This window comes from Paralichthys olivaceus, chromosome 23 (genome assembly GCF_024713975.1).
Source record: "Paralichthys olivaceus isolate ysfri-2021 chromosome 23, ASM2471397v2, whole genome shotgun sequence".
NCBI classification, from domain to species: domain Eukaryota; kingdom Metazoa; phylum Chordata; class Actinopteri; order Pleuronectiformes; family Paralichthyidae; genus Paralichthys; species Paralichthys olivaceus.
Window position 1 is genome coordinate 3,227,263 of NC_091115.1, and position 23,113 is coordinate 3,250,375.

Sequence of the window (23,113 nt, forward strand, 5' to 3'; positions counted from 1 at the left end):
CAGAATGGAGCTCTATGGATGCATTTAAACATGTAGTGTTTTATGTGTGTGTGTGTGTGTGTGTGTGTGCATGTGTGTAATACTGCATCTGGGTTGTATCGACTTCCAGCAGCAGCCCACACTAATCCAATGTGACAGGACTCTGTTGGTCAATTAACCTTGACATTATATCTTGTTATGCCTATGAGAGCAACACTGTGTCTGTGCCCTTTCAGCCCCGTGGCCCATTTAAGCAAACAATATGGTGCAGGGAGCTTCTTCCAACTATGTGTGACAAGGAGTTGTCATAAAGTAATTGAGAGCTAATGACAATGAAAACTTGTGAGTTTCTCTTTTCATGCCAAACAAGCTTTAGTTTAAAATGTCACAGGAACTTTGTTATTTAGTTGGATTGTTAAGAAGCCAGCTTTGCCAGTTTTCTTCTTCCTTCTGTTTCTATCTCTGCGTTTGTGTAAGTGTTTGTTTGTTGGACGAAGCTTCCCGGTCCCATTCATCTGCCACAACAAGATCCTGAGGCTTTACCACCCAAGCAGCACAACCCTGCATTCAACACTTATCACATACGTTTGCTATTTCTAGTCTCTATTCTATAAAATGCAGCTCCATCAAAGCATTTGCAGGAATTCTTTAAGTTTGAAGTGGGGCAACATTAACAGTGCAGGAAATGGATTCGCGACAATTGATGTGGATAAATGCCTGAGACAGAGACACATCGATTGTCCTTTCTGAAGAAAAGTAAAGCAGATAAACTAAAAAACAGACTGAACCTGCTGTCTGTTGAAAAAACAAGAACTGTACCAGTTTTTTTAAGTGTTCTTACTCACAGTTCTTTCCGTTTGAAGAAACTCAAACTTATTACTTTGTGCAAAGACTGATTAAAGAATTTCTTTTGCAGCATTTTAAATGTTAAAGAGTGCATTTGGTTTTTAAATGCGTAAAAAACCTCTGATTAAAAAAAAAGGAAAAAGAAGAGAGCATTATTTATTTCTCTGAAATGTCAACGGCTTGTGTTATTTTGAGTAATGGCTGTCGGAGCCGGCAGTCATGGATCAAACAGCCTCTGTGTTCAGAGGTTAATTGTTATTGGGAAGTAAAGCCTTGGGTGTTTAGAAAACTTACTTAGAAATTCAATGCACTGGTTTCCTTGGAGGCAACCTGCTCAGTGAGAAGTAACAATATGGTTTAGTGCGATTACACCAAATGTGTGTGTGTGTGTGAAAGGCTGAATTATTCACAAATTGATCAGAAGGCTTTGTTTGGTTTCCTGAAGGAATCAAAAACACACTTTGTGCAACAACATTATTACTCGAATCTATCGTTTCTCACTTCCTGCCTCTGGGTTCGGGTATTTTTCTCTACGTCTTTTAACGTTGTTCATATGTTACACAATCTTAGTAAGGAGCTTTTACTGGACTCACTTTGTTTGAGGTGTGTGTTTATGTTAAAATTTAATTTCCAGAGGTCATGAACTGTTCAAAATAAACCTCTCCAAACATATTTTTGAGAGAAACTTCCTTGAAACGTGGTTAGAATACCTAAAATATAAAGGAACACGTTCAATTTGTCGTTTCTCACGCTGGAGAGATTCACCAACAGATGTGGCAGACGCGACAAACCTCCAGATCTTTATGCACAGAAATTCAGAAATAGGTTTGGTTGACGTGACGGCTCCATGCTGACAGCCTGAAACATCAAACTGGGTCATGAGCCTGAAAGAAAAACCTCCTGTAACAGCGGCAGAGTCTGTGACTGTGCAGCTTCTCCTCTATTCCTCTATTTCTTATTACCTGCTACCTGACTTTCTCCAGACGGTATCGATATTCCACAGAGTAAACAAGGCGACGAGCATTCATCATCAGCTTAGCAGCACCAGGGAGTAGACACACGGCTTCTGATTGAAGGGGCCAGGTTGAGAAAACAGTAATTTAAGACTCTGAATAATGGACAGGCTTTTTTTGGGGGATGATCTCACAGAACTTTTCTGCCTGTGAAACACAAAAGAAGACCAATCTAGTCCTCCAGATTACGATGTCATGACTTGGAAGCGATAATGAATCGTCTGCTCTGGCTCTAAAGATTGTGTTGTCAGGCTCTGGGCTGGATGCGGCGGGAATAGCGCTACGTCTCAATGACAGACATTCAGTGTGAAGCCAAAGGGGACGTCAACCTCAGCGTCTCCATACAAACACAATAAAGAAAAGAGTAGATCCTGTTTGTTTATCCACAGCACGCATTCAAGATGGAGATGTATTGCTGTTTTCCATCGAGTCCACATGGATATGAGGCTCACTAGATATCGCCAGAAGCTGTATGAATAAAAAATAGGGCTTTTATTTTAGTAAATATGTTACCTGGTGGAAATAAATCTCCCTCTGTGGAAGACAGAATTTCTCTTCTTACTGCCTTCCTGAGCTATTAGATCTCTGGAAAGCGGGAATATGACGAGTGCTGTCATTTGCTGGAGAAACAGGACTTCTCTCTTCCACAGGAGTCATTTCCTGTTGCAAAAATTACTTCCACATGAGCCTGTGGATATATCTATATTTAGATTTCAGCTGAATGCAAAAAATCTTTGGATCTGCAGGCAGCGCTTTACAGGCACCGCCATATACTAAAATTCTAATGTGGACATGGAAGGATTTGGTGATAAAAAGGCAGAACATGTTGCATTAAACAGAACAGAAGAGACAATTTTGACTAAAAGCATAAGTGAGATAGAAAAACAAGAAATAATAGAAGCTGCCGCACAAATTTTATTCTGCCAAACACTTAAATTATTGTTGCCAGATGTTTGTTTTCCTCGTCGAGTGTTGTTATTACTTCTTTCACAAGATGATTTAGTGAGAAATTTCCATCTGAGTCATTAAATACTTGAATTTGTTTTTACAAGTTTGACTCAGAGGCCACAAAACAAAAGCTGGGATAAGTCATTAGTCTCCTCGATTTTCAGGGACTCTTTGTCAAAATGTCACGTCTGACATACGCAGGTTTTTTGTGCGTCACAGAGTTGAATCATTTCTTTCAGTCACGGTTCCACCAGGATCACGATGAATCCATTGAATGGCTTCTGATGGATTCATTTTCATTGTCCTTCACCAGAAGAAGGATAATTATACAAACCTACTGATAAAAACATTTGTGGTAGTAAACAATGCACTGAAATTAAATTAAAATACTGAATGCACAATTCCCATGGGTGTTTTTTCAAGTGTCTATGTTTTAGGGTTGTTCTTGAAGTTATTCAATTTCAGAGTTTGAAAAATAGAAAAGCTTCAAACATGCTTATCATCTAAAGATGAAATTAGCCTCTGGGGGCGCAGACTGTGGATATCTAGGCCAAGACTTCGTCTCCCGTTCGCCATAAACGGTTCACATTCTGAATAGTTTCTTGGTTTGAGCTTCACAGTTTATTCTTTGAATAAAATGCCAGTGTTGGCAGAAAACACATCATGGATTAAAAGTTTTCTGGGCTTCAAACTAACTGAAACTACTTTCTGTTTCATTATTAATTGTTCTGCCGGTTGAGTCCAGCAAGGTGTCTGACTCTAAGCAGGATTTCTCAAAAACTACTGAACCAAATTTTTTTCTGCAGGGCTACAGCATGACCCAAGGAAGAACCCATTAAATTTTGGTGCAGGTCCAGGCGGAACCAGAAATGTCTTTTCCACTTTCTTTAACGTGGCAAGATAGGACGTTAGCCTTGGCAGAGGTATGCACTCGCCGAGAGCTCTTCTAATTAAGTTTTGGGATTAATTCTCTGCTTTGTCGTCAAAATGTTGGCAAAGTAACGGTGAAACATTTCTGTCACAATTTTCCCAGAACCGAAAATCTTAGTTTTGTCCAACACACAAACCCAAAGATAAAACACCGAACTAGAATAGAAGCTGATGTCTAACTGGCTGAGGAGAAGGTGAAACGCACTTACAGGGGATTTTGTTCAGCTCATTCATGAACTTGTCCTTCAGCTTGGAAAAGGCCTCGTCCTTCTCGCCGGTGTCGGGGCCGGCCATGTTGGTGGTGTTGGAGCCAGCCGTGGAGGAGGAGGCGGTGGTGGCCATGGGCGCCGCCGCCGCCAGCGCTTCCCTTCGACTCTCATTCATCTTGACGATGCTGGGCAGCCAGGCAGATGCTGGACAAGAGGAGAAGAGGGGAAGAGGAGACGGAAGGGGGGGGGGGTGTTAGTTTTTCTGTTTGTTTTTTTTTACTTCCTGTCACAGATGCATGTCAGCGGGCCTCATCATATGACTGAGTTGAGGCAGAGCGTGTGAGCAGCTGCTGGCTCAGCCTGAGTAAACATCAGCTGGGGTCCACAATGAATTGGCCAGTGCACCGAATTCAGAACAAAGCTACTCAGTCATGCTTAAACTCTAGATTAACATCACAGAGCCGAGCTACAATTATTATTCATCACTCCTGTACAACACAGGCAGTAAATCTCTGTGACTGGTTTAATTGAATCTGTGCTTACACAAGTCGACCCAAAGTACAGTAGATAAGAGCAGACAAGATTACAAGTGGACTCTTATCACGCGGAGCTCTTTATATACAGCAGGTGTGTTTACTTTACATACAGGCGCTTTTTGTGAGGGAGGAGAAGGAAACTATCTCTGGTGTTAACCTGGGCTTTGTCTCAATTCACATAATCACACCCTTATGGAAAACGTACAGTGCGCTACGTGCACCCAGTGGATATTCATAAAATGGCCGAAAAGTCAAGTGTAAAATGATTGAACACAAATTGCAGCCACGTTCCGCTGTGTGTACGCGGTCACGTGATCATGACTGTGCAGTGTAATGTACTGTACATCGCAGCAGCAGCCTCAGTCATTTTCATTCACTGTGGGGAGTTGGTTCCACATGAAGGTTCCACTTTATTTCAATGCTGCCTCAGGAGAACAAAAGGAGACACTTACAATATATTACTGTGACACTAACGACTTTATGGATTTATGGTATTATAAGCACCAAGACATAAACTCCATACACATAGCATAAACATGCTCTAAATCACAATTTCAACATATAGGGCTGCAAACTAACGATCGATTTATCACCTGATAAATCATCTCTTAATTCAAAATACTCATCTTAGTTACCAGAAGCTCAAACTGATCAATTCCTTGTATTGAATGACCAACAGCTCAAAACCTTTTTTTTTTTTGAGAAGCAGTAACTGCATTGTGTTTTCATTTATCACTACAGAACTGACAGTTACGTAGACGTTTTACAATCTTGACATATGACAGTCGGGCCACGCCGCAGCGCTCTAACAATTCTGCTGCAGAGAGGAACTATTTATTGTCCACTTTATCCGTGCAGGTTGTAATTTGCTTCTGTCACCATAGCGATACGAGAGGATAATGGCACACTATAGTTGTAGAGCTTTTTTCCACCAGTGCACAGTGAAGGTTGTTGGCCTAATTCTCCTCAATTGTACAACCCAACTCATATTTTCCCATTTATAGTGCTGGTGCTGATACGCTGTTTAAGGTTTGGATGTAATTGAAAAAATCCAAATGCAACCCTGAGAATGGCCTCCGATTATATTCTTAACTGAACCTCAAAGGGATGAGAACTAAATGAGGCGGTGGCTATTCGTTCTAATATAATCTTTAAAAACACAAAAGACCGGAGCTTCAGAGAGCTGAGTTCTGATTCGCGTTTCCTCGAATGCATCGAATTAAGTTTACAAGTGCAGCGAGGCAATGTGTGGAGAAAAGAACCCGTTTCATTCACTCAGGTGATGACGACAATCCGCTTCGCAATCACATCATGGAAGGAAAACGATCGACTGTTAGCAGTTAGCAAGTAGTAACTGCATCCTCTGTACTCTTTGAGATTTCCCCAGCTGATGTGGTAACTCAATCTTCCAGCCACATCACTGTTTCTCTGAAATAGCTTATTGCCACTACCGCTGAGACTCGCGCCACAACCACAATCTGGAATTTCAAAACAAACTTCGTCCAAACAAAACTGATCATCAGAGAGGCTGGTTTCCACTTCAGTGACCTAGATAAGACCTTATCCCAGAGTTTAAGAAACCGAAGTACTCTGTTAGTAACCGGGACACTGGTGCATACATCTGATCACTGATCATCTTTGTCTCGACAGGTTCAACTGTGACACACAGCCGGTAAAATGATGCCCTACTCATACGGCATGGCTCACTACCAATTGGTTCTTTGCAGTGGCAGTACCAGCACGACACCGGCCGAAGTGGACAACTGTACAAACAGCACACGGTCATAAGTATCCCGGATACTTGTATTTATCATGTGAGCTGGGACTGGGTTATGATCATCCCAGATAAGCCTCATGACTGGGATTTCTTTTCTTGTTTATCTAAAGTTTAGTTGGGATTTAAGGTCTAGATTAACTTTGTGTTACAAGAGAAAACAAACTGCTACATTCATACTGAATATACAGTAATTATGGAAATTGTACGTGGAACAAGACAGTATAGTCCACTGTTTTATTTTCTGTGTATTGATCCACATATTCATCAAAGAATTGTTTTTTCTCTGATAGCACATGGGAACTATCTCTGATTCAGCACCACGGACAGCGACCACTTCATCTCTACATCAAACAAACAGTGAATAATAAAAAGTTATAAAACTTATCAGACGTCAAACTTTTAGTGTCACCACCGATAGTATGAACAGAGAACAACATGAGCAACTGGAGTCAGGGCTGCATGTTTCCACACCTAAACATCTTAATACTGTGTCGAACACACATCACACATCAGGATGTGATGTACAACAGAAATCACACGTTCAGACGAGAGGAATAAAGAGCATCAAAGAACCAGAGGCAGTAATATTATTCAAAGTCATTTACAAACACCGACTGGAGAGGAGGCAGGGAGCCACAGATAGAGACGTAATCCCCAAACACATTCAGTGAATCCTCAGTCATGACCGGCAACACAAAAACATGAGCTGAAGTGATTCTACTGAACATTTCCACAACTTTGAAGCACTCACTGTATATATACAGATAAACAGACTCTGCTGTCACTTGGTTTATAGTTTTCTCTCCTGGTTTTCTCTTTTGTGGGAAGCTCACATAATTGAAACTGGTTAAATTACTGCAGGTTCCCAATTATAAGAAAACCGAGGTTTGCAAACAGAAATCACACAGAACGACGAGGAGCGCTTTAATTAGAAAGACGGCAATGACCTTTCTTCCCACCAGTTTAGAGAAGAGTGGCAAAAACAAATTTGATTATCGACATTGAATTTCATTAGAGCATTTTGTTAATTTTATTTTCTATTTCTTTTTCGTAGAGGGGATGTTTAAAACCAAACAATTCTGACGTCAGCAAATGGTGTAAAAATTAAAAAACCTATCCGAACAATGTATGTGGATGTCAGTTCTGCAGGCCAACAGCAGCAGAGCCGCTCGCTGGGACAATTAACAAGAGAGGCCCAACAAATCAGCAGGATGAGCTGATTGGTTGTAAGAAACCAAGCCCCCCCCCCCCCCCCCTCGGTCCAGTGCAGAGGTAGTGACAACATGGAGCTTGAAAGCTTCTCTGTAGTGCCGTGAGCTTTGCCAGGCACTCGTCTGAACACAGCTGGAAGTTCTGAACCGAGAGCCACCCGTCGAGGCTGGACTGGTTGCTTCTCGAATGAAGGGTGAGATGAAGGGGGGGCCTTGTCGAGGGTTCTCGTCAAAAACAGAAAAAGAAGCACCTGGAGACCGGATGTGCGTTTACATCCGTGTCTGTCGAGGCCCTGGACAGGTCACCGTGTATCGTTGGACCAACACACAGAGACAGACAACCATTCAATCTGACACTCACACATACGGTCATACACATCCAATTAACATAAACCCAATCTGCCTTCGGACAGTGGCCAAGGACTCAAGGTGTATGTAAGTACAGACGGACAAACTAAAGTACAGACGGACAACCTGAAAACCAAGGGCCATGGCTCTCGATAGAACTGAGGCATAAAAACAAATACAGCTGTTGCCAGGAGACAGAATCTATCTTTTGACTATATCTGTGTTTGTATGGCCTCTGATGTTATAGATCATTTCCTCTGTTTATGACTTCAGTGTAAGTGCTGCTGCTGATGGTAGCTAGGTTACATAACACCTGTTGATAACAATGGTTCATCGTCTGCACCTTGACAACTGCACTATATTAATAACTGTTCTGTTGTTCTATATGTGATGCCCCGGTTGTGTCCTTGTACTGTTGTGTATGAGCTTTTATATTTTCCGTGGTTTGAAACCCTCGTGTTGACGCTGACCTCAGCAAAGAAAAGAAGCTGTGACTGTTGATTGAATGACTTTAAAACCACTTTATGTTTGTTACCTACTTGCTGTGAAATCACCGCTCTCTCCAGCTGTGGTTTTAACACTTTACTAACACTTCTGTAACAACATCTTCGTCTGACACAAACCTGTCACGTGGCTTTAGCTGCTGCTGCTGAAAAAAAAAAAACTTCTGTAGAGAGAAATAAACTGCACCTTGTGTTAAAAAACTAAAAGTATAATCAAAGCAAGAAAAACATGAGTCATTGAATAATAAAACATCGGGTAAAAAGTGTCAGTGAATCTTCTCCTGCTCTGAACAAAGCAGCTATTGGCTACCTTGGCCCCCTCAACCTCCCCCTTGGTTGCAAAGGACGCCTACGCATGTCCATGTTCGCGCAGCCTCACGTTGGTTTCCCTTTGAGATGCTGCAAGGTTAGTGTGGAGGCTGAGCCATTGAGACGCACGCTTGGCAGTGACAGAGATACTTCAACACAGAAGAGGACTTTTAAGGAGCACAATGATGCTCTGCAGAGTGCATGTGGGAGGCTTCTTCTATAGAAAGAGAATTGATCGTGCGTTCGCTCAATATTTCCAAGTGAGCTTATGTCTGATGTGAGGGACAGAAATGCACACATGATGCTTCACCATGGGCGTGTAAATATATACACAGGAGCGGGATTTGGAAAAGACAGTGGACACAGATTTTTATGTAAATGACACCAATCTGGTGAATCAGAGGTCTTTTAATGTGCAGAATGAGACATGCATCTGGATTCAAAAACGCTCGACGCTTTGATATCAAATAATTTTCCGTCAGTGTGGGTAAAGGCGCTTGCTTCTCAATCTCTGCATAAAATGTCAAATGAAAGACGAGCAAATACGAGCAGAGTGTGTGGAGCACCACCCGTGGAGTCTGTTATGCCTCTCGCATCAGGCCTCACATCACTTGCAAAAATGAAACATTAATTCAGCTCATCTTTGCACCTTAATGAATACTTGCCCATTCAAGCGTACGTTGACGACTTCCATATTATCTCTACTGTCTGCGACGCTTCATGGCACTCAAAGAGCCGGACTCACTCGGATGTGGAGCGTGCTTATTTATGTTTATGGAAAACCCGAGAGCTGTGTTGACCTTTTTTCCCATTACGGAGGCTGTCATCGCCATGTAATCACACTGCGTATCCACTGAGACGCAAAGTTAATATGTGTCCTGTCACCGCTGCGACAGATTTAAAGAATGTTGTTCTTGGACAAAATGGCTGCGATTTCCTTTTACAGCTGCAGCTCGTCCTTTCCCCTCCACTGATGCAGCGTCACATTAAAGCATCTTGTAACCTCTGGGTGATGCGAGTTAAAAGAGCTAAATACAAATGTAGGGGAATAACAATTGATGGAACCTATTCTCAACTTTCTCAGTCATTCCCCACTTCACTCTTTTTTCCACTTTTTCCTCCTTGTTTGCTCCTGCCATCCCTTTGGAGGTGTGCCGCTCAGGTGTAAAACCCCAACCCAATTACAGGGCCGCCAGATGGCCCAGCAGGTCCCCAACCGCAGTGGTTATGCTGGCACACAGCTCCCTCATATCACCTCTATCTTCCTCTAACTGGGTCAGCTCCCTTGCTCTCTACCTCCCTCTGTCCTTCCAGCTATCTCCTCCATCACCCTTTCATGTTTGTTTTTTTCTGAGTTTTCTCCACCAGTGGATTTTTTCCCCAAAGCATCACCGTTTCTTAAGACTGAATAAAGACAGACACGACAGATTTGGGGCTAAAGCTGAGAGAAAGAAGTTCATTCTCCCTTCAGATTTGGACAGTGTGTCTGTATCGTGTGGATTGCTCTGCTCCCCACCAGTTCCAGTTTTGGCCACCCCTCTCTCGCTGTGCGCCTGGTGTCACGTCTCCCGCTGTTTGAGGCGGTGACAAAGCTGCCAAAAATCTGTCCAGCCCCGGAGTAATACTGTCCATTTTGTCAACTAATTCAATACAACCCACAAATCAGAGCAGTGAGGAGCGCAAGACACTCAAACAGCCTTTTGCCAAAATCAACGCCCTCTTGTCATTTCATTGGGTTTCATGACTTCATCATCCAGTGAATCATCAATCAAATCCATTTTATTATCTGCTTATTATCAAAAAATGATTTTGCTGTTGCTACGTCCAAATAGCTCGATACACAGAAGACCCCCCAGTAAAGACAGAGCCTAACCTCTACATGTGCACATCTCTTATCTTGATTAATGCAGTATGTGCATCATGCATAATAGATATGCTTATTATCTTGTAGCCTCAAGCTTATCAAAATTAAGATCACATAAAAACATGTGTTTAAAACCATTTCTTGTAATTACAGCTACTCTTTAATATCCCCATGGGACAAAGATTGTAGATTTTAATGAAGACTTACTAATGGCAATAAAATCAAACAGAAAAGTAGACGGTCACTCAGCAGAGCACATTCCTACGCCAAGGCCCAACAGCCCCCTTTAAATTCAATCAAGCCGCAACGAATTACACAAACACATGGACACAGTTCAAATGCGGTGCCTGCCTAGGTTACTTGTAAATGTCAGAATTCAGCTTCAGTAGAACTGACCCATTCATCCATTGTCCACAACAGGATGGAGCTGGAGTCGATCCCAGCTGACATTGGGGGAGAGACAACTTAAATATGTCATGTTTAATTGTCTAATTGTTTAATAGTCACTATTTAAAGTCTTTCAATTGCTGTGATTTAGAGACGGAGAGAAATTCAAAGGCTACTGTTGAGCTTTTGTCTTTTAAAAACTAGTGGCATAGATGTTAAAGTCAATCAAATGCAGCAGGAGACACACAAACGCTGCCGCAGTGCTGGGATCAATAGTGTGGATCAATGAGGAAGTTCTTTGATTAAACAAGAAAACCCGACGCAGACTCTGATCCAGAGTCTTAAACAAATACACGACACAGAGATACAGTTTTTACAGATTCAGGCTGTAAGTCCCTTTATATAAATGAAATAGTAATGAAGGGATATTATGTAACTGTGACAGTCTTGATCATGTGGTGGTGAGAAGTTGCTCATAGGTTCTTTGCAGGTTTGAATCCCCTAGAAGAAAGTTAGTGATTGCTTCACAGATGTCGAAAACATAATAATCCAACCAAGGACACTTGTTTTGATCTAAAGGGAGCGCTAACAGTCTAATTACAATAAACCAAGCAGAAGAAGAATGAAGTTCATTATAATGAACCAGGGACATATTCACAAGTTTTAAGTGGTTCCATGGTTTATAGAGCATTTCATTATCCAATTATAACGACTCATTTGATTTTTTATTAATTATTTGTACGACGTGGAGAAGAACGACTGCCATTCAGGTCTGGCCTTTGTTTTCAATGCCATCTGGCTAATGGCAGTTTCTCTTTAAGATAATGGTAGCAGGGTTTTTAGCTAATAACACTGGCATGAAATCCTCAATTCTTTTAATACTCTCACAGATATGATGAGAAAGTCATGCCTCAACAGGGTTGTTACCTTCGCCAAGGAGCTGGGTGCTAGTTTAATAAATATTGGAATTGGAATATTCATCATTTTCGCTCCCTTTAGAAACAAACAACAGAAGATAAACAGTTTTTCTCGAGGGCAATTCAACCTGCTTTTAAGACTTTAACCGGAGCATAAGCAAAGAGCTGTCTTACTTTGTGCATATAAATGAAACTAATGAGTCGGATGGGTCATTCTAGTAGAAGAAAACAATTCATGCGTGAAGCCTGAAAGTCCAGATCTGACTGTGCTCCTTCTTTTCTCTCTGTTTCCAGTCTTCAGCCAAACAGCAGCAAACCCATGTCTGTGTCATCGCTGCACGAACAAGAACTCAACGGCAGGAACACGAGTCAAATATCAAACAAATTCAGCCCAATAAATTGAAGCCAACTCCAAAAGCTAAACTGCAAAGCACAGTTGCACTGATGTGTGCAGGTGCAGAGCCCTCGCATCCTGGCTAAACTTCGTTAAAGTGGACGAGTTAGTGAAGTGGCACATTAATTACAGGCTGTCAGTCAAGTATCCGCAGCCATCTGCCACGTACTCATTTGCTGGAGGACAGTATTTCCAGACACTGGTCACACACATCCACACACACGAGGGGGAGGACGTATATATTAAGTCACATAAAAAGGATTGTGAAGCTAGCCTGCAGTGAGCAGAGAAGTGGAGGCCTCGTGGCCACTTCTCCATGTCCAGTGCAGCCTCTTTACTCACCTGAAGCCAATCTCAGGGGGTAATGGAAGTGGAAAAAAAGTTATTAACCCCGCTTTGCAGCAAGGGCAGGACAGCTCCATTAAGCCAGTGCACAAAGATTCCCCCATTTTCAATTACTGCTTGCACAAACTGAGGAAAGTAAGAAAAAGCAGCCTTGTTGTCGGGTAGAGAGATGGACTCAGGGACCCCTGATCCCTGAACTGTCGGTGAATACATTGAGTCTATTTTCATAACAAACATTCTAAGGAGGCAAACCCCCCCCAGGAAAGTGGGGTCGGTCAGGAAGGAGCTAAATGAGAGGGTGGGAGAGAGAGGGAAAAATAAAGTGTTGTGAAACCCAGTGGGGTCTAAGAGAGAGATGCTTGTTGAAAGACCCAAGAAACTTCCTGTCAATTTTATGATTGAGGTAAAAAACAACATAAAACCATGTAAGATATCATCTCAGTGATCCTTAGAGGATCAATCAGTGATGGACAGACGTGGGTGAGAAAACAAAGCCTGCAGCATTGACAGGATTTCTCAAACCGGTTAATATTGGAGCATTTATTTAGTTTGGCCATCAAAGGTCCATTACTCACAAATTACTCACACATGAGCAGCTGGGGGATCTGTAATGGTCCACTGTTTCTCTGCCCCCGCTTCTATTAGACAAACAAAAGATCTCAAACACCAGAGCTGGCCGGCTGACCTTCTCGGTTTTCTTTCACGTTTGACAGATACAGTTTGAAGGAGCTTGAAAAAAAAAAACCACCTCCCACATTTAGCAACCTTTAGCCCGTGGTTGCGTGCTTAGTTGGATGCGAGGCTGCAGGGGACAGCGGGGAGGTGGTTGAGGGCCGAGGCTAATATAGCAGTGCCTGGGGAGTCGTGTCTGTTGGAATCAGTCTGATGTAGGCGGCGAGGCCAGGGGCCAGGGGCCATGGTGCGACTACTGGTAGGTGAGTCATACAGATAAAGGGGGAGGCTATTTGCTCAACCGCCGCCTGCCTCCAGGTTTAGCCGACAGGGACATCTCCCCAACGACCACTGGCTGTGTGACAGGGCTCAGAGAGGGGGGGAGTGACAGGGTTTTAATGGTCAAGGAGTCAGACTGACCCTTGGAGCAGAGCGATAGATTCACTCCGAGGGGTTAAAGACGGGACTGGGTTCACTCTGTTGAAGGGACTGTGCTGATAATCCTCTCTAACAGGACAATCGTTTTAATTTGGTGCAAGTTCTCTAAAGAAGGGGTTCAAAGTTCAGCACCCACATTAAATATGGTAAAACTTCCTGCAGGTTCATTTAGAAAATGAGCAAATAAAACCAATTTGCACGTTCATGCTTTCTTTATTTCGACCTTTTCCTTTTTTTTTTTTTACCACTTTCCATCTATGGTAGGACGGATATAACCACACATGTGTTTTGCCTCAGAGAGCTGCAGCTCAGTGGAGAAGCAGAATAAAACTCATGTCCTGTAGCTTTGATTTTTTTCAGTTTCCATCCTCCAGCTTCTCTTTCTCTTCTTCCCGCCCACTCCTTCATGCCTCCCTCTATAGTACCGGCCTCCCGCAGGGCTCGGCCGCAGATAACGGAACAGACATGGATTATCAAGGCAAATAATCAGCAATATTGCATGCTGGGACTTTGCAAAAGGCTGCTACTTGTTCCAGAATACCAAGAGATGGCTCCAGTAGATGTTTGGATATCTGAGAGCTTGACTTCCATTAACACTTGGGTTTGAAAAAGAGGCTTTAAGGTTGCAGATGACAAAGCAGATGGAGCCACTGCACTTCCTTATACGTCTTTTCTTGCTGTTGGTTTAATCATTCTCTATTTTGCGCCCGCATGTCAAAAAGACACGTCCCCAAAGCTGTTCATGTTGTTCTCGAACAGACGGCGCTTCAAGTGCTCTTTCCAGACACTTGGCGGCTGACCTTTTAATTCTGTGTAGAGTGTGGGGTGTGTGAGGTTTACTGATGATGTTGCCTTGCATTGCCTCAGACAAGGAATAGTTAAGCTACTGACGAAGAGACAAATATCCACCCTGTCATCTGATTTGTGATTCAAATGAGCTAAAAAAAAAAAACTAGTTGCCTTTCAAGTGGTTATTTGCCTCCACTAACCAGTGCAGTTTCAGTCTATTTCAGTTTTTTTTCCAGACCCACTCAAAGTCCAAGTGACAACGTTGATGAATTCACCAAAGGCAGACATGAGATATCTTGAGGGGACACTGTGACCTTCACCTTTGACCAAATTCAATCAGCTAATCTGGGAGTCTATGGGATTTTTGCCAAATTTGATCGGATTCTCTCGAGTTGTTTTAAAGGTAACGTGTTCACGTGGTAAAAATGGTTTTGTGCGTGACAATGATCTTTAAACACCAAAATCAAATCAAAACGTCTTTGAGTCCTTACGACAAAATTTGCACCAAATTCAAGGAAATTCCCTCGTGGCGTTCTTGCGTTATCGTGTTCACAAGATTAGATCATACGGACGAATGGATGAACAGACAACATGAAAACATAATGCCTCCGGCCACTTGCTATCACTCGTACGGAGACATAAGAACTAGATATGTGCTGCCTTATCTGATTTACTACTTGACAATGACGGGTGGACTGTGGGACTTTCAGCCTCTCAGAGACTTTTTGCTAGAGGTGTTGAATTAATTCAGGTGGGGTGTATTTTAGGCCAGAGTGACTCACGGCCTCTCTGAACCACCCCTCTTTCTGTGACACACACACACATACACACACAGCTGACAGGTTTCGATCCCTTTAAAGGTGTCATAATGTGAGAGTGTGATTAGAAGGTGAGGAAACCTCAGAAATAACAGTTCAAGTGTCACCGATCTTTCATTTGAAGCAGACGTGAACAGAACATGGCAGCACAATGAAGGAGAATGAGATGATTAGGATGATTAAGATATGACACTTCAAAAGTTGGCACTGACTTGACTTCTCCTTCCTTCCTGTATCTCCTCATGGTGTCTGCTTCCTCGCACACTATGATGATTTTTTTTTTTGTTCCTTTTGTCCTCGTCCGTCCATTAGAAAGCTTTCCCCCCACTGGGCCTCCTTTCATACGCCCACAGCCGCTCATAACATTTCCACCCACACGCTTGGTTTGAAAAAACATCACGCCCAACTAGCTCAACGAGCGTCTCAAAAGTATAAATGTGATCTTTTTATTCCAAGAGCACAAAGTAAATAATGACACCAAAGGAACCAGCTGAATATCAGGCAAAGACAATTTAACTTTCTTAAGGGAAACTAAGAAGACGTAAAGTAAATGCAGCTATCGTTTCCCATCATATTTGTTATTGAAGTGGAAAGAGCTGTCAGATTGGATCTCACTGGCACTATCATTTAACACAACAGCCTCCCTAAATCATACTCCGCGGTGCCAGGGTGGCTTGAAGAGTGAGACTGAACTCATTGAGTACGGTGGCAGCTTGACAGATAACATTGTGAGGGTGACACTGAAATAAACAGGCATTGTGACCAACAATCTTTCAGCTTATCGTTTGCCATCAGGCGTCTGTGACACCGCATTAGCGTGAGTTTTGATTTCCTCATTTGGGAGAAGCTCCCTCGTTCGCAAGCTCGCCGTTATCGCCGTGACCCCAGGTTGCGAAATGCTCCGGTGTTACCGAGAGACCGAGCTGGAAGAAAGAGAAAAGGGAAGAGACAGATGTGTCTGTCATACATATATTTCTTTCTAATGCTGTGATATATACCTCCTCGAGCTCAGATGAGGCTACAGCACAGGTGTTATTGGATTTTTAGCAACATCTACATACGGTGCACACTTGACAGGCGAACCGGATGCCATCAAATATATTTCTGTTCCTGTGAGCATCAAGTCTGTAGATTAGGATCAGATGCAGCCATATCAAGACAGGCCATGAAATTGGGTTGGAATTGCTCTTGAATAAAACAGTCTGCAGCCATAATAGTGTGATACAGAGATGGAGCCTTGAGATGGATGTTTGACGCCATACAGCGGCTGAAAATGGAGCAATATGCTCGCTGCCTCTTTGCTTACAGATATGCCCCCTGCAGCTGAATTTGACTGTTTCCTCGAAGGAGACAGAAGACGACTTGGAATGATGCCATCCTCTCTTAGATGGAACCAATGATTGTTTACAGAACAGAGCAGGAGCAGATTAAAACCTGTGTCTACTGCACAGACATTTAACACAGGAGTGAATGCTGATCGTCTCCATTCCCACGGCAGACAAGAGCCAGATGTTAGTGGGTGTGTTTACAGGTGGAAAAAAATTGCTTTTAATCCACCTCTTCATCCTTCAGCTCTGCTACAGCCAACATCCTGGTCTTGAGACAGAACCACAACCACGAGGATCACAGTAGTGGCCGCCGAGGCTTCAAACCAAAACATCTGTCGTCGCGGTGCCTTCAGGCGTCGCGGTGCCTTCAGGCGACGACAGACAAGCCCCCTCCACCTCCCACAGCCCACAAGATAATTATCACTGCTGGCTGTGGCCAGGACAGCAGTGCACCATCCCCACCTCCGTGTCCAAGTTACGCCTCTGTGAATTTTGGGTTGTGTGATTAAAATAAATGAGGTCTGTGACGTGTGTGTTATCAGAAATTAAGCAGGCCCATTATTAATTTGGTGAATTTATTTTCATTGTGCAGAAACTGGAGAGGGAGAGTTTTGGCTACACAAACTTGGAGAACTGCTTTAATGACAGAATAATGAGAACCAGACCAATGGGACTTTTGGGGCCGATGCAGATATTGATATTGGGAAGTATGAAATTTCCAAAACCAATATTTTTGGCAGATTATATTGAATATGTATTCGAATAAAATCAATTTTATCAAAGCCAAAAAAATATAATTGAGGCTTGTTATTTCAGAGTTTAACTATAAACCTTCCAAAAGTACTTTCGAGAAAAAAAATAGAAAAAGAAAAAAAAATGTTGGCATCCGGGTTTAGTTTCGCCATCTTGAACAAAGTTGAGAATTTCTGGCTCCGTCAGCTCAGTTACACAACACTTGAGATTATTTCAGCTTTCAGAAAGTGAACTCAAATCTGCATACTTCACTGAGAACTGCATCTGACACACCACCCTGTCACAGCAGATCAGATCCGGTCCCAAACCCCCGCTTGCACATCCAGCTTCACATCACATCTTAATTCCAAGTGGGCTGTGGAAAATCTTCCCCCTATATAAACCTCTCTGTCATGGCTCCTCATGAGTCACTGAGCCTCCTGACTTCTCCCATTTATAGTAGCTGCTCCTTCATCGCTCTCCTTTCTCAACAAGGAACAAGTGTGAATATTCCACATGGATTCAAATCAGACATTTGCTCGTCACATGCAACACAAAAGCATTCGCAGGACGACTGTGACTAAAGCTACGAGATGACGAACAGATGCTGAAAACACTATCAACGGCGCTGTTACTTGATTTTAACAAAAGAGGCAACAAGTATCGGATGTTTTACTGCCACCGGCACAATGTAACGGAGATAAACGGTGCCACAGACCAGAGTGACGAGGCCGCAGGAGCTGGTCTTATTTTAAGGTCACATTACACAGGAGCGACACTGTACGTGTGCCGAGGCTGAAGGGAGGCCCAGGAAATGGCTTGGTCAGTAAAACCTGCCTCTGAGACCAATTAGGAGGCCAATTAATTTCTTCTTATGGAGGAGCGCATGTCAGGGCTTGCCAGCGGAATCCTTTTTTGACATCTGTCCCCAGCAACAACCCGAAATGACGCGTTTCATGTTACGTACTCCTCTTTGAAAGCCGAGCGGCTCAGCTGGACAACATCCCGAAGGAAAAACTCTCTTGAGTCTGTGAATCCACAAGCGTCAGTGCTTGTTTGGTTCCCAACAATATCATGTTCTTAATACGTTTGTTAGAAGCAAATGAAGCGTGAGAAAAAGCAGTCGACTGTCTTAAGCTGTTTACCACACATTCAGCTTCCTCCTGATTTTTCTCGACGTCTTACTAAAAAACGAGATAGTCGGAAATTTTAATTAGCTTTTTGATTAACTAAGCATGAGCGCCATTTGGTAATTGAAATGATGGATTGTGACAGTGAGAGGCAGGATGGGCTGCTGTGACGGTTCTTATTTTTGGTAAACAGCAGGAGGTTTGAGAGGCGGAGCTGGATTGGAGGGATATTCTCCACGTGAGACGTCTCAGCGTAGCGCCAGGTTGGCACGAGCCGAATGCCAGTCAGCCTCCACTCGGGCCCCGTGAAGGATTGTGTCATTCGACTGCGGCCCAATCTGATCAGACAGAGAAGAGGCCGGCGGAGCGGCGTCACGCAGAGCCAAGCTCCTGAGCCCAGCGGAGGTCAAAGCACACAGAAGCAAGCTGTCCAAATCCCCACTGCTGTTCCCCATCTGACGGGACTCGAGGCTGCTGGGAACCGGACTTCTACAAACCTCTCATAAACACAGAGCACGAACGACAAGAACACTTCTTTTATCTTACTCCCTACACACATCAGCAAACACCGTGAATTTAAATTAGTCATTTAATAAAGACAGCAGGATGTTCTTAATAACTACAGTCTATTTCATTATCCCTATAGAGTTTAATGTTATCTAATGTTACCTGATTTTTTATGTTGAACACCCTGAGGTGGGAATAACTGATGAGGCGACTGCAACTGTTTTGAATGTCATTACCTCCGCCAAGGTTTTATGTTCATTCATCTGCAGGATTACACAAAAAAATACTCGCCGGGTTCCCACGAACCATGGTGGATGGAAATACAAGAAACTGCTTAACATTGCAACGTGGGTATTTTCTTATTTCTATTTTCCTTTCTAAGATATTTTCGGAGCATTTCACCTTTTCACGGGGTCGGAACCAAACCTGCGGCTGTTGCAGGATTTAAGCCTCTGTTCTTAATATCCGATTTATTAATTAATTCTTAATTAAATCATTTGTTATTTAGGGGACTCATATCTATGAGTACTGCGCACCATTCTACTTTATCTCATGTTGTATAGGGTCTATATTATTATGTATGGGGAACTGCGTCTGTGCTCCAACCAGAAGGTCACCAGTTCAATCCCAGGCTTCGCCCTCTGCACGCATGGACAAGATACTGAAAACTGCTTTGCCACTGTATGAATGTGTGAAAGGCAATAAACTGTACTGTGAAGCACTTTGAGTGTTCAACACTAGAAAAGCTCAATATAAATACAGACCGTTTACCATGAGTCTGAAGAGAGCAGCGGCTTAAGTAAAGATTAATGAACTGATCCAGTGCACTGCATTACATTACATCAGGGTTTTTAATGCTGCTTCGTAGCAACAAGCAATGAGACCAAGATTTACAGTGATTTTATACGAAGCGCAGTAAAAACTTTGCAGCTGCACTCAAACTTTGCCACAGCGTTATGAAATCTGTGACTGATGAAACAATTACAGGAGCAGAAAGTGCTACGATTCTGTTGAGAAACTAAAACAGTGGAATTGGCTGTGAGATGACACATCAGTGGTTATGAAGAGAGATATTTACAAGCGACTATATCTTTCACATTCCCCCTCCAGGTTCTTCTGATTCATTACACTAGTTTTAGCTGTACTCCTCTAACATTGCCATCAACAACACAGCCTCTGCTCCCACTGCCACGCTCTGAATCCCAGGCTACACTCCTCTTTTGTCCTCCTCTCTGCCTCCTCTCATCGCTCCCACTGTGCAGCTGAGCGGAGCGGTGCTTATTACCTCAGATCACACTGTGATACCCTGCTCCACCAGGGGGACCCAAATACTGTAAGTGCAGGTCGGACCTCTCCGGCTATGAGCCCCTGTGACCTTGGAATGAGCTGCAGCAGCCGGGGAGGGAGTCGGGCATACAAACAGTCTATTACCATCCATAATGTTGGCCCTCTGCTGTGTGCCTATTCAGGAGCCTCATGGCTCTGCCCTCTTCTCTCATTTTATCCTACCAGGGAGGAGGAATCTGTGTCTCTGTGCCGCTGCTATCTGGCCAAAAATGAAGGGACCGGAGTACATGAATAAAAGGGTCTGGTTTGCTCCAGGCAGAGCGGAAATTGATCTATTACTGGGTTCCATTAGAGATCAGTGTGGGAGGGAGTGGCAGGGCCGAGAACTGAGGGTTTTACCCTTTATGTTTTCTGCAGAGGAAGAATATGTTGGAGAAAATATGTGACCGCCGGCGCAATGGAACAAAGGTATGGAGCCAAATCACAGACAATTGTTTGGTGAATCTGAAAACTACATTTTTAATTACAAGTTTAGAGTGTGAACTTAAGTGGAGCAGAAGATTTTTTTCAGTTGGAATTCAACGTGAATAAAAAAGTTTAATTTCATATTTTGATATTTAAGGTTTGAAGATTATTATCTTTACCTTATTATCCATCAACAAATCCAGGAGACGTTTTAGCGTTTGGCTTCATTGGTTTGTTTTATGTGTAACTATAATCTATATAGCCGTGTTATTTCAATGTGTCAGGTACAGAATATTATTTTACAGGATGTAAAATTGGTATCGCACCGAACTCATTATTGGCAGATATCCAATATTAGCAGAGTCAGATCAGACAGACGATGACTCTGAATAAATATGATAATGAGTAAAATACACTGGAATTAAAGTAAGTAAGTAAGTAAGTGAGAGTGTGTGTGTCTGTGTCTGTGTGTGTCAGCACCGTCCTCCGTCAGCCCAACCCTATGACCTTGCCTGATGACATTCTTATAATAGCCTCCTTATTTAGACCTCATAAAGATTCCCACATTTTGTCGTGTCGGACAATGTCCCTTTAATCAGTTTTATCCTTTTACAGCTCAATGGAAACAGCTGGAAAATAAAATGGAGCTTGTACGATTTGCTCAAATTGAATATATGAATTCACTGCTGATGGTACATTCAGCTCTGAGTGGCCGAGATTATAGAGATGAATCACTTCCTATACGGAGAAAGAAACGTGTTGTGCTCTTACAACACAACAATCACAGCTGCAGAATTTCCTCCAGTTTTCGCTTGACTTTTTTTTTTTTTTTTTTTTTTTACACTCTCTCAACCACAACAAAGACATAATTCCTAATCTGAGGCATCAAGCGACCGTTATCTAATTGTGCACATAAGTGGACTGATTTGACTGATTTGTCCTGTTTATCTGCGATATGCGAGCGGTTAAGGTGAAAGCACCAGAATCATTATATGAGAATAAAACTCACTCTTTGAGGTATTCATCTTTGGACAAAAAAAGAGTTTGAGCTGACGTGAAGTAAGCCCGGCCCGACACAAGCTATCTCTCGTAACGCTGAGCACCCTACAATCAGGCAGCATTGTAGTTGGAGTGGGAGCCTCTTCTGTTGATCATTAGTCAAATGGAGATGCAGCGTTGGAGAGAGCGCCGTGTTATTTGCTGTGATTTTCCTTTATTCCACAATCCCGCAGATGACGTGTTATATTATCTTTGCTCCCGTGTTTTTACAATCACGCATCAACAGGTTTGCAACGGACAAAATGTTACTGTTCCTGAGTTATTGTCGTTCCTTCTCTCCAACTCTCTGTCACCTTGAAAAGAAACGAGGAGAGTAAGACTCAACCTCTCAACTTTACATCTGCTAAAATGGCCATTTTCTCCAATGACTGCACGGAGGTAAACAGAATTAATCAAGATCACTGGATTACAGGACGGCTCGAAGCTGGCTCACTGTAGGGAGAGAGAAAGACTGAGAGTCAGCATTAGCTGTGAGCTTAGAGACGCTCAGATAAATGGGTGATTTATAGGAGCCATTAATAATGAGGGGCAGCTCGCATCTCTCATTACACAAGTTGGATTGTTTATCGTGGTAGAGAAGCTGCGGCTCCACTCTTACGTTCGAGGATATTCAATCACAGGAGCCGCTTGATATAAAAGGTCAAACTGATGCAAACAATGAAAATCCAAACAGATCATTTGGAGACAAAATAGAAGCAGCGTTGCATCGTCTCATGTCTCGGTTTAAGACACGCTGCCTCAAAATATCCACCCCCGTGTTTGATCATGTTTATTGTCTGCAGCCATCTGCAGCTGATAACCCTTGACTTGAACAAGCTGTTAGTTATCCCATGAGGCAACGTGGAGAAATATCCGCACTTTCCTGTAAGAATGCAGAGCTGCGGCTGATGCACAGAACAGTTCGGAAAAGATCCACTCAGATGTCAGGACTGATATGTTGATGGCTTTAAATTAGAAGTTAAAGCAGCTTGAGAGGAGATGTCGCTGCTTAAGGCGATGTGACGCTGTGACACAGATTTGGCCACCAGGAAAACCAGCAAACAACAACAGAGAATTCATGACCTTGTGCAAGTGGATCTAACCCTTGAGTCTTTTAGAGGAGGAGGTAAATACGGAAAATCATCAGTTCGAAAAAGGGGAATACCTGACAGGGAAACAGAATCACCAGGTCTGACACTGTTGCTGCCCCCGCTCAGCACCAGCTGGATGTGTTTCTGTGACATTTAAGGGAATTAGGTGGTGTTAGAAAAAAATGACAAGCGCTTTGTCTCTGTTAAAGAGCTTAGCCAAGACACGGAGAACAATTTTATCTAGCCCTCACACAGGCGTTTAAAACACAAAGGAGAATCTTTGCCCGGCTGGTGGCTCTTGA

General features: G+C 43.0%; 1 protein-coding gene across 11 annotated transcripts in view; it reads right to left on the bottom strand.

Annotated features, from left to right (window-relative positions):
• syt1a (synaptotagmin Ia) overlaps positions 1 to 23,113 on the bottom strand; it is a 118,607-nt gene that overhangs the window by 25,699 nt on the left and 69,795 nt on the right. For all 11 annotated transcript variants that reach the window (XM_069520206.1, XM_069520212.1, XM_069520203.1 and 8 more), the window contains one exon: positions 3,926 to 4,129. In XM_069520206.1, the coding sequence (XP_069376307.1) occupies positions 3,926 to 4,100 (175 nt within the window). In that variant the 5' untranslated portion in view covers positions 4,101 to 4,129. The remainder of the gene's footprint in view (positions 1 to 3,925; positions 4,130 to 23,113) is intronic.